This window comes from Lissotriton vulgaris, chromosome 4_1, assembly GCF_964263255.1.
Source record: "Lissotriton vulgaris chromosome 4_1, aLisVul1.2, whole genome shotgun sequence".
NCBI classification, from domain to species: domain Eukaryota; kingdom Metazoa; phylum Chordata; class Amphibia; order Caudata; family Salamandridae; genus Lissotriton; species Lissotriton vulgaris.
The window spans coordinates 379,989,539-380,002,425 of NC_141691.1; the positions used below are offsets into that span (position 1 = coordinate 379,989,539).

At 44.0% G+C, this 12,887-nt stretch overlaps 1 protein-coding gene across 2 annotated transcripts in view; it reads right to left on the reverse strand.

Moving 5' to 3' along the window:
- The window catches only part of BRWD3 (bromodomain and WD repeat domain containing 3), a 1,253,402-nt gene that overhangs the window by 717,273 nt on the left and 523,242 nt on the right, over nt 1-12,887 (reverse strand). For both annotated transcript variants that reach the window (XM_086918755.1, XM_086918756.1), the window contains one exon: nt 3,088-3,192. In XM_086918755.1, coding sequence (XP_086774881.1) covers nt 3,088-3,192 — 105 coding nt within the window. The remainder of the gene's footprint in view (nt 1-3,087; nt 3,193-12,887) is intronic.

Here is a 12,887-nt window from a genome sequence, read left to right on the forward strand (position 1 = left end):
CATCTTTTAGGAGCGATCTGAGGACTGATGAAGTTGAAAATGGAGCACTGAACCCACTTTGAAAGGCATGGAAAGACTCGAACAGACGTCAGTGCGCAGGGCTGGCGCATATATGGAGCTCCACTCTACCTTCAGGAGCAGTATGCAGGCACAGCAGTCACTGTAACCACCTAGTGGCACAAGACCATTGCTGAAGAATTCTCCTGCTCCAGTCTAGCGCCTTGGGATATTCGAACAGTGATGATTTTGCAGTAAGATAGAAGTAGTCTTCAGAATATTACAAAGATGTATGTTTCAATGGCATATGTTTGTTAGAAGAAACCGAGCTGTGTCCATACTGAAATCATTTGGTGTTACAACCCCTCTCCTGGCTGACTGGATGTTATTGGCTAAAATCAAGTCACACTCTGGCGCTCTGCCTCATTGTATTGCTGAAAGCATTCAGAATACAACAGAACATATTTTAAATAAGGAAGACTGCTGAAAACTATAAATGAGTGCAACCGCTGCTCTCTTATGGTTTTTCTATAAATAATATTAAGAAACGATTCGTTTTGCTATATTTTACGAACTCGGATTGGTTGCATGGCACGAACTAGAAGGATACTTTTCTTATAATGTTTTTAATGAGCAGAGAAGCCTGCACGTGTGGTACCAGCAATGGGTGCAGTGCCAGGTCTCTCTTGTGTAAGCGGCTGCGTGTCCTTCCCCGTCCCTGTGCAAAGCAGCAGTTGTATATCGCTGCTCGCGGCTCGGGACACTTTGATTAATCATCCCTCTCACCCCTCTCATGTCTAAGCATTTGCTGTTGCTCCCGGCGACCACAGTTTGGCCTCAGGAAACTGGAGGGTGACGATTTGATGCTGTGCACGCGCATTTTAACTCATTGCGCTTGCGCAATGAATTAAAAAGCACATGCACTGCATGGAATCGCCAGTGGAATTATCCAGTGGTTAAACTCTGGATAAGCCACTATAGAGCTTCGCCAGCTATCCGCAAGCGCATCAGCAGGCGAGCCCTAAAAAGGGGGGGTTTAACTTTGCCATTTCTTTAAATGGCAAAGTTGAGTTCGCAGTTTAAAACGGCCCTGTCAGTCTGCAGTGGATGACTGGGAGCCATTTTTAAATTTATCAAACCCAGGGTGGTAAAACCAATGCTTCAGTACCAGGGGAGGCCCTCTAAAGTACAGGCCCTGGGTACCACATACTAGGGGCCTACAAGCTTATGCCAATTGACTATAAACCAATCAAACATACACACTTTAAGGTCATGGCACTAGTACTGAGGTCTAGTTAACAGGATTCAGTGCACTCTCTGAATCAAAAAACAAGCAACATCAGCCCACAACTTTGGTGGTGACCATACAAAAGAGGCATTTCCTTAAAATAGTACTTTGAGCAAAGTGGAAGTAAATGTTAAGAAGGATTTATCAAGCATGATTCTATTATCAGATTAAGTCTAAAAAACACGTCACAAGGGTTGAGGAGGCAACCTAATGGTGTTGCCCATATTAGATAATGAGCGAACGACAGTCTAAGACATTATGGCCATCATAGGTGTATGGTAAGTGTAAGTGTACCTCAAGAAAGATGCTTGGTTAAACACTAAAGATGGGAAATTATTCCTCTGCTATATGTTGTTAGAAAGCAAGAATAATATTCAATGTGCATACATGGATGATTACTTGTAAAAAAATGTTACGTTTAGAGCGGTGAGTTAGGGGATTCTTATAGACCGCGACTTTTCACCCTGGGGGGGTCTCCGGGCACTGGGTCCTAACGTCCTTGGTCGAAGACCCATGTCTTGAGCTTTTCCCTGAATTCTTCAAGTGAGGGGCAGGTGGAGAGGGAGGTTGTTCCAAGACATGGCGGCAAGGAAGGAGAAGGAATGCCTTCCGGAGCAGCTCGGGTGGAGGTGTGGGCCAGAGCAAGGGAGGTGGAGCGGAGCTCCCTGCTAGGTGATGGAACGTCAGGCAGTGGCTGATGTAGGCGGGCCCAGAGTTGTAGAGGGTCTTGTAAGTGTGAGTTAGGAGCTTGACGATGCATCTATTCTGTACAGCAAGCCAGCTAGGGCACTAAGGTGGGGGATGGTGCTGGTTCTCCTGGGAAGGTAGAGGATGAGTCTTGCTGCCGTGTTCTGGATGATCTGGAGGCGGTTGAGTAGTTGTTTGGTGGTTCTGGCGTAGAGTATGTTGCCGTAGTCAAAGAGGCTGGCACTGAGGGATTGGGTGACTGTTTTCCTGGTGGAAACTGGGATCCATTAGAAGATCATGCAGAGGGTGTGGAAGCAGGAGGAGGAGACAGCGTTGACTTGGTTCTTCATGGTTAGTTGGTTGTGAAGGATAATTGGTTGTGTGCGTGGTTGTAGGCAGCAGGTGCGGGGAAGAGTGCAGTGGGCCACCAGGAGTCATCCCAGGGGAGGAGTTGTTTTCGAACATGAGGACCTCAAACTTTTCAGAGTTGAGTTTAAGTTGGCCTTCATCCAGTTGCCAATGGTCAGACATGGTGTTCTGGAAGTCAATGAACTAATGCTCAGGAGGAGTGCTGCAGAAAATGTCTGGCAAAATGTCGTGGACTGACGAAGGAGGCACATGAGGAAGCTAGAGGATGAAGAAGACAACCCAAGTACAGAGATACCAGAAGAAAATAGGCAAGAAAAATAAACACTTGCTGCTGAGGTAAATTAGGACTCATATAAATTCAGTTAACTAAAATAATATACAACAGAATCAAGGAACACTGAGTAAATACTTAAAAAGCATTCCACCTTAACACAATGCAATTTAATAAAATATACTCTTTTAATCAAATGTATTCCAAAATTATTGTTTTTGAAATGTAGTATGTCCAATTTCCAGAACTTATTTTGAGAAATAAACTGTTGATTAGCAATGATTTCTGTGTAAATGTTTTTATTGCTAACATGGCTAAAGAACATCTTTTGAAAATCATATATTAACAATAGCCATTTAAATGAAACGCAATAATTAAATAGCCAGTAGCTTTCTAGCGGAATCAATATTTTGTCTCAAAAGGGTAGCTTTTAATTGATACAACAAAGAAGAGAACGCTTAGCCTGAGCATTTACCTCATCACCCATCTGTGGGACAAATGGTGAACGACGAGGAGTGGTGTCCAAAATCCACTGTGGAGGCAGCCATTCTTCACTGGTCTCCCCCTCTACAGACAGTTTCTTCAAGACAAAAGCCAACACAAGAACACAATAAAAACACATTACATTTTGTTCATTTCCCTTTAAAGCATATAAATGTAATCGAGGAAAACCTTGGAATAATCTAATAGTGAAGGACAAATCTATTCTAGAACAGTTCTAAAAACATAACAATTCAAATCCACTTAATCAGCATGCACATCTAGCAGTGCAAAAATAATTTTGTAGCATCCTGAATCTTCTATGCATTATGTGTTCTGCTAAAAGCCTTCATCTGCTTCAAATTTCACTTTCTGTCTGCAGCATTTGTCTATTGTAGATGCCTCCATTCCAAACATGGCGGCAAGTGTTTAGTGAAGAACAGGACTCAAAGTGTTTAAAAATATATGACCCACCCAACCTCTTTTCAAGCTTGGACACCAACACCAATGTTTCTGTGAACATAGGCACACAGGAACTTTGAGTTATTCTGCAAATGTAGACAAGATATATATTAACCCGAAAGGTAATGGAGATCCCTTCCCATGCATATATATTGTGTTCCAAGTGGCACTTAAGAGTTGTTGATTAGCATTTGAGTGACAAGTTTCTGGTCAATGCACTATTTATCTTGCCAGTCATGTTTGGAAGTACATTTACCTTGAGGTGGCTAGACAAATTGCAGTGTGAAGAGCTTTTAGGTGACCAATCCAATATGCAATAGCTCTCTTCTCATCTAGTATGTTCAGTGAATAACTTGCTGCTGACCAAACTATTAGTGAAAACTTTAGAGAACTAGTTTGAATAATGTGAAGAGGTTAAAAAAGACTCTTAGGAAGATTTTTTGGGGTGTACCCATGATACTAGTCTGTACATCTTTATTTGTATACAGGACTCATCTAAAGGTAGTGCTTGCAACTCACTGACTCTCTGCAAATAAGTGATGCTAAGTAGAAAACGAATTCCTAGGTCACCTCTGTGAGACCGAAATAACACATCAATATAGCAGACTAAAAACTTTAGTATCACCAAAGTATGTGTGGCACATAACTCTCATAAGCCTCTCCAGAAGGAGCCGGATCTGCACCAGTCTATTGGGTGCAGTGAGGTGAGATGCCAGTTAGCGTTTTAAATAAAGTTTCCCATCCCTGTGCAAGAACCTTGAAATGTATGCTTAGTCACATCCTCACTCCATTGCTCAGGATCTAGTTGCATTTCTAGCTTTCTCTAATGCTATCGGAGAGCTCGATTTACAGTCTGGCCTGGGTGCCGCACAAAAACATTTATATTTTGATGGGCCTGGATGGGCGCCCCATATGTGCACTAATTTGCCTGATAATGAACTTTTCATAAGTTTAGCATGTAGAGAGGTGGTGACAGATTCTGTGTTGTAGGAACCCTTAGTTGTAACCAGCCCATTTTATCAGTGTCACAGGAACACAGGCCTACTGACCAACTTGAGCAAAGTTCTGCTTTTATGCACTGACTCAGATTCTAGAGCTGATATCCCAAGTGTATGTTATGCATGTCTAATACCTGCATGGTAAGTGACTTTTGAGTATGTGTGAATTCGAGCAATGGAAGACTGTGGGGTTTCATTTGGGAATCCCCATGCTTGTTCATGCATGTGCCCAAGACAGAGATGAGATTGTTTTCCCAAACAGGGGAAGTGTTTTGCTGAAATTCCTGAAGCTGTAGGGAGACCTAGTCACTAAAGTGGGGAAAAAGGAGACAGGGCTTCATTTAGAAATGCTATTAGGTCCTTTTCCTGAGAGGGGCTGCTGATTAGTCTATCTGAGCACTGCCCTTTGGCAGATTATGGGATTGAGGAGTGGCACTGAAGTGTCTGTTGTTCAGAGTGTGAAGTGTCCATTGAATGTGGCACTTTTTTTGTCCCTTCACTAATCACTGGTGAGCATAGCTTTTCATTTCCAGGTGAAGAATGCTCACACCTTTTTGTGCCTCTGCTGTGGGCACTCTAGACTGCAGGTTACCCTGCTATGCAGGATATTATTTTACAAAAAGACTGTGTCTTGGAGAGGATACAAGAAAGAAGAACCACCCCAAACTGGTTCTGAAAGTGCAGCCATATAATCTACCTCCCTGCCTGCTTTGACTGTATACGATTTGAGCAGCTGCCCCACTTGATTTTGTTTCAAGTTCTATTGGACCAAGAGCAGGGGCTTGGAGGGGTTGGGGTGGGGGGAGGTTCTATTATAGTTAGGAAGGGATGATCCCGATATTGCCTTATGTACATTATATCGATATCCTAGGATGGGTCAAGTGCAGTCTTAGCACGATTGATGTATAGCACATACTGACAATGTAGGAAAGTGCCCCATTTTGACATGGTCAACCCCACGTTTTGCCTGGTATTTGAAACAATTTTGACAGAAATGCACAGGGTTCCTGTTATCTAGGGACCCCAGTGCCAGATCTCTTTCCCCAAAACTGTACAATTGTTTCCCAATTGACAATATCTTTAGCACCTCCTGTAAGTGCAAAGTAAATGGTTCTCCTGGTACCTAGGGCAGGGATACTAAAGAGGGTCCCTAAGGGATGCAGCATATATTGAGCCACTCTAAGGGACCCCTCACCACACTCCTGCAAACTGTTAGTACAGGCTGAGTGACATGGTGCAGAGTGCTCTTTTCTATTTGTGCAGAGAAAAGTGAAGACAAGACATGCACACCTCTCCTGTGTGGCATGCCTGCAGACACTGCATGCAATACAAGTAAGTCACACCTACAGCAGGCCTTACAGCCCTAAGGCAGGGTGCATTATATTACATGTGAAGACATATCTGCATGAGCAGACATGCCCCTGTGATGTCCCTGCCAATTCATGGACACTGCTAGCAAAAAGGCACAGCGCCAACTGCCGGACTTCAAGCAACTTTCGGGATGCTCCCGTTAAGTCTTCAGTGCCATGGCCCGGCAGTCGGGGCAAGACGTGGGGTCGTGGTCGCGCCCCGGCAGTAGAGACACACGCGGTGCAGGTCTGTCACCGAACATTATGCGATGACAGTCCACAGAGGACTTGAAGCCAGGCATTCCTACGGCACAAAGAGTCGATCGACTTGAAAAATAAGAGACAAAAAGGCTCCTAAAAACTCAGTCAAAGCCACTGGGGGTATCGCTCTCTCCGGATCTGCGCTTGTTGGCGTGGAAAAAGAAAGAACTGACATCAGCGCACGCGGGTGGCGTCTAAGTAGCTGCCGCAACGTCATCTCCGGGACCACGACTCCAATGACTGACGTGGAGCCGCACAACACCACCTTCTGACGTGCAGGGGTACTGCTGATGAAACTTCAGATCCAGTCTGATGACTGGGGTAATTCTAAGGTAAGGAATCTATTACTATGTGTTTCTTTCAGATAGGAGAAGCAAGGTAACAATGCGATTTTCAAGATGGATGTGTTATTGCAGCTTATGAATAATACAACAAGCTATCTAGCCATTACATAAGGATTCCAGCAGGAGAGGGAGGACACTTCCGGATCATCGGGACAAAAGAAAGAGGAGGCTAAGCAAGGCGAGAGAGACATCGAGGAAGTACAGAGGACGTGGGAGGAGTCATGCCATTTATATCTGATATTGGTGTTTACCTCAACAGGACAATAACGTATGTAAGGATAAACCCACCAGTTAGCCATGAAGGCATTTCAGGCGGTACACTACTATAATTAATGGACCCGAATCGTGATATTGTAACAAATACGAAATATACACATTGGAACCATATGTATAATATTACCGTGATACATGTTGCGCTATACAAAACTCTATAAAAAAATTAAAAAATATATATAAAGAGGAACAGAGACATGGGAGAGGAAGCCTAAGGCGACCTGAGGAAGGAATCTATAGTGATAGGAACCATCAGAGTCACACAAAGCACTCACCCGGCAGCCTACAGGAAGAAGGCAGTGCAGTCCAGTCTGCCACAGCCCATGGGGAGGACCGTGGTCTCAGGCAGGTGCTGCGTTCGACATTTTTACACTTGACTAATTGGGAGCTCTAAGGGACTGAGATTTCCGGAATACACCAGAGGAAAGGTTGAGCACTTGGCCAGTTATGGTTCAATGGGGACATGTTTGGTATTGGCACTGAAACTCCGGTGTGTCTAGTCACTGGGCGTTTCCTTATATAGAGGAGACTCTCCTAAAGAGTAGTAATTATTTCTTTCTTTTGAGTGACCAAAGTTTTTTTCCTGGAGTGGCATTGTGGGACTAATAGAAGTTAATAGTGACAAGAGTTCATACCGCTGTGAACTGATTCTACCTTCAAAAGCCAAAGCCTTCTTGGAAGTGAAACTTTATTAGATTCACAATAAAATTGACTATTGTTAAAATACTTGCAAATCTGCAGTGATGGTAAAACCCGTGACAGAGACTTACAATAAGTTTTGGTCTATGCTGCGGTATAGGAACAGCTTTATTGGACATTCGAGAGAGAATACTCCAAACTACAGAAGAGTGGTCAGCAGCTCTTTTGAAAATGCGTTGACTTCTTGTTTGATTTGACACCCAAAATTCCTACATTAGAAGTTGCGCCTGAGGGAACCCATTTAGACCAAAAAGTGATGGAGAACATGTTTCAAAAAGGGCATCGCTACTAATGTGAGAGTCCAATCAGTAATGCTGTGGGCTTGTATAATAAGATGCCCAGGTAGCAACATTACAAATCTCAAACTTAGGAACCCCCAGATAAAACTGAGGAAGCTGCTTTAGCCGTAGAGAAATATGCCTCAATGCCCTCCAGCACTGATATACAAAGGACGATCCAGCTGGACATCTCTTTCTTCTGTCCCATAAATTCAACAAACAATTGACCTTCCATGGGCACGTCCTTGCATGTTTACTGTCAAAACCATGGAAAAACTTGTCATCCTTAGAAGAGCGAGGAAAAGGAAAGAAACTGGCAGTCTAGTGGTCTTAGATACATGAAACTGTCAAACGAACTAGGGCAAACATTTTGCTCCAATGTGTAGTATCAACTTGTCAGGAAACAAAATCGTTAAAGCCGAGACAAGTAGTAGCGACTGAAATTCACAGAATCTGTAAAGTAGTAACCATGATCAAGATGAATTATATTACTTATCCTGTAAACATCTCCTCCTAGCATGTAGCCCTGTAGATTCACATGATTTGGATACTTTGGCACCTAGTGTTGGGGCTGGACATTACAAGTTGTTTTTCGTCAAAGAAGTTTGAGTTATGAGGTGCAGAGTGACCCTCCCTTAGTCCACAATGCATCTGGGCCTTAATTCTAACCTTAGATTATTTTCTGCAAAGTGTGGTGAAAGGAAGAGTGAGAGCTTGAGTGTAGATATGTAAATATATACCTATGCATTACAGTTGCTAAAACATAAAAAATCATAGGCTGTCAGTGCACATGAATGGGGAAGAGGGAGGGTGCATGTGAATAAACAGCACTACGCCCTACGAACAGATGATTACAGGGGAAGTAACAAAATCTGTTCATGTTGTGTAAATACACATGCTTTGTAACTTACTGCAAATCAGTATCCACCAGTAGTGTTTAGTGATCAGCTGGCATAATCTTAGTACTATTTGGCCAACCATAGCTTGTTATTGTGCAATTATATCCACTCAGTAATGTTTAGTAAAGGTGTGTGGTGTTGACCAAGTTGCTGCCTTGCATAAGTTAGTCATAGCAATTTGTTCTTAAAAAGCAACTGAAGGCCCCTTTTTCTGTGGTGAATGGGCTCTCTGGGATATAAAAAGCACCTGGTTTGCCTTTGCATAGCAGGTTTGGATACAATTTACAATCTATCTTGCAATCCTGCCTTGAAAAGTGCTTGCCCTCTCTGTGGTGTCGCAATGGCAACAAACAGTTGATTAGACTTTCGGAAGGCTTTTGTCCTATCAATGTAGTAGCACATGAGCTCCCTTTTTACCTCCAATGCCTGTAAAACCATTTTGGCAACAAATACTAATTTCCCAAACAGTACTGGCAAACCTATGAATTGATCTGAAGTGAAATGGATGGGGTTGGCGCTGGGGCATGGGTCTCAAGGCGCTTGGGTGGCGGTACGGGTAGCTCCGTCTTATCCGAAGAGCCAGTTCTTAAGGCTCTTGCTGAATGCTTGCAGTGTGGGGGTGTTTCTGATGCGGGGGGAGGGGGGGGGGGGGGGGGAGTTCCAGGTCTTGGAAGCGATGTACGAGAAGTATCACTCCCCCCTCCTCCACTCTGGCTCTGCGGATGCATGGGATTTCAGCCATGGCTAGTTCGGCAAAGCAGAGGCTTGTCTTGGATCCAAACAAACAGGATCCAGAGGGTGATAAGGAAACACTGGAGGATTGAGTCTGGCTACATTAAAATTCAGAAGCCCCGCTCCACCTTCAAGTGCACAAGCAACCTACGGGATATGTTGGTATACACTTGCGAGTCTCTCAAGTAAAAACAAGCATAAAGTATACTGTGGAACCTGAACCCTGTACAAGGACACTACCCTTGTGGCCAGTGTGTCACCTGACAAAACATACTAAAGAAGTCACTCTCCGTAACAACCAGATCTGGACACAACGAGCACATACAAATTGTAACACCAAGAACTCTCTCTACTTGATGGAATGCCAATGCCCATTGAGATGTATCGGGATGACCACTCGAGCAGTTAAAACACGCGTTATCGAACATCGGAGCAACATCCGTTGTCCGAGAATCACCACTAAAATGAGTCCACACTTCATTAACCACCGAAATATGACAGAAGAATTGAGCACACTTAATACACCCTCTAATTTACAGCAGAGGCTTGTCTTGGATCCACAGAAACCGGATCCACGGTGTGATAAGGAAACACTCGAGGATTATTGAGTCTGGCAACCTTAAAATTTTAAAGCCCTGCTTTGCCTTCAAGCACACAAGCAACCTATGGGATATGTTGGTACACACTCGCCCGCCTCTCAAGCAAAAACAAATGCAAAGTACATTGTGGAACCTGAACCCAGTACAAGGACACTACCCTTGTGGCGAGTGTGTCACTTGACAAAATATACTAAATAAGTCACTCTCCCTATCAACCAGATCTGGACACACAAGCACATACAAATTGTAACACCAAGAACTGTATCTACTTGATTGCATGCCCATTCCCATTGAGATATATTGGGATAACCACTCGAGCAGTGAAAGAAAACAAGTTACTTACCTGTAACTATGGTTATCCAGTATTGGTATCTTGCATAGATTAACATGCCTGAATCATTCCCCGTCGTCGAGGCGGGAGTCCCACGGTAAAAATATATACAATAGCAGTGCCTAAAAACTTTCTTGTAGTAGGCTGGAAAGCCTAAAGGCCTAGCTAGGCCCAAAACTTAGCAGCCTTACTACCTCATTATGTAAAAAGACCTGAAATAGTAGCCTCAGCCAATCAGCTGTCCTCACCCTCTAGAACCTTCCCAGCTCAGGCAGTTCTCCTCAGATTTTTCCAGTACAAGTGAGAATAAGTATCCATAAAACAGAACTGCCCTGCCGGGGAGGAGGGTGGGTGCATGTGAATCTATGAAAGATACCAATACTGGATAACCGTAGTTACAGGTAAGTAACTTGTTTTCTTATCCAGTATTGGGGTATCTTTCAAAGATTCACATGCCTGAATCAGAGTAGCAAGCAGTGACATAATGTCTGTCGTTAGAGGAAGGTGGGAGACAAAATAAATCGTATACACCCCCACACATCCTGGAAGATTATAGAGCACAAATTTGTTTACAAAACATATGCATCAAAAACCTTCATAAAGCACATTAAAGAATAGGACAGCGTTTGAAAAGATTAAAACATCATATGAAATATGCTGCAACACAGCTTCCCCAACTGCGTGATCATCCAGATTTGCCGACTGCAGACAGTAGTGCTTCGCAAAAGTGTGCACACTTTTCCACGTAGCAGCTCGGCAAATGTTCTCCAGCGTCACTCCAGCGAAGAGGGCCGTCGACGCTGACATTCTTCTGGTGGAATGCGCTTTAACCTTTCTTGCTAAAGGTTTGTTAGCTTTGTCATGACAGAAGAGAATCGTAGATGACAACCATCTAGCTATAGTTGCCTTTGTTACAGCCTGACCCAAGGTGGCTTGACCATAAGCAACAAAAAGCTGATTAGATTTGCGTATGTCCTTAGTTTTTTGAAGATAAAACTTTAGACACCGTTTCACATCTAGGGAATGTAAAACCTTCTCCGCCGGAGTTTTAGGATCCGGGAAAAAAGTCTTGAGCTTGACAGGCTGAATGATGTGAAATTGGGTCGGCACCTTTGGGATGAATCTTGGGTTGGTCCTAAGCGTCACAAAGTCTCTAGAGAATTGCAAGAAAGGGTGTGCAATCGTGAAGGCCTGTACCTCAATGACTCTGCGGGCAGAGGTGAGAGCCAGTAAAATCGCCATTTTCAAAGTTAGAAACTTCAGCTCTGCTTTATGAATAGGTTCAAAGGGCCTTTTCAGAAGTTGGGACAAAACAATATTGAGATCCCATTCAGGAGGGGGAGGCCGAACTGGAGGAATAGCTCGGAATAGCCCTTTAAGGAATTGTTTGATCAAAGATGATGAACATAAAGATGGTTTGTTGGAACACTTTCTGAATCTGGATATTGCCGCCAGATGTACCTTAATGGACGAGAAAGCCAGTCCTGTTCTAGCTAAGGACAGCAGATAAGGAAGCCTCTGGTGGAGCTCGGAGTGGATGAACATTATTTTCTCCACACCAAGAACAGAACCGTTTCCACTTAAAACGATATGTCTTGATGGTACTTTGCGCACGTGCCTGTGATAAGATCGCCCTGCAGTCTGAGGAGATGTTAAGATCCTTGAACTCTAAGAAGTCAGGAGCCAGGCGTGCAAGTGCAGTGACTGAGGATCAGGATGGTGGATCTGGCCCCCTTCTCTTGTTAACATTGACACTGTCGGTTTGAGACGAAGTGGTAGCTGCTGAGAGAGTAGAAGAAGTTCCTGAAACCAATACTGCCTTGGCCAACGGGGAGCAATGAGGATGAGAGTGCAATGCTCCCTCTTCATTTTTTGAAGTACTTTCGGTATGAGTGGGATCGGAGGATAAGCGTATGCAAATATCCCGGACCATCTCATCAAAAGGGCATTTCCCCTTGATCCCTGTTGAGGAAACCTGCTGGCATAAAATAGGCATTTGCTGTTCTGTTGCGTGGCGAACAGATCCAGTGTTGGTGTTCCCCATGTTTGAAAGATCCTTTCCAATTGCTGTTGCTCGAGTTCCCATTCGTGACAGCCTGTGAAAGCCCTGCTGAGGTTGTCGGCTAGAGAGTTCTGAATACCTTGTACATGTTCTGCTCTGAGGGATATGCCATGGAGTATGGCCTATTCCCACATTTCTTGAGCTTCCAACGACAGGGTGAGAGATTTTGTTCCCCTTTGTTTGTTTATATAATACATGCTGGTGGTATTGTCCGTGCGCACCAGCACTGACGAATTAGCAATCCTTGGAAGAAAGACTTGTAGGGATAGAAAAATGGCTCTCAGCTCCAGGCTGTTTATGTGTTTCTTTGGGTACTGACGAGACCATCGCCCTTGAATCTGAAGGTCCTGAAGGTGACCTCTCCAGCCTTCCATGGAAGCGTCTGTTGTAAGGATAAACTCCGGTATGTCGTGGAGAAATGTGAGGCCGGGCGACAGATTGTGCGCCTTCGACCACCAAAGAAGGGCTTGCTTCATCTTGGATGTTACTTTGATGCGATCGTCGAACA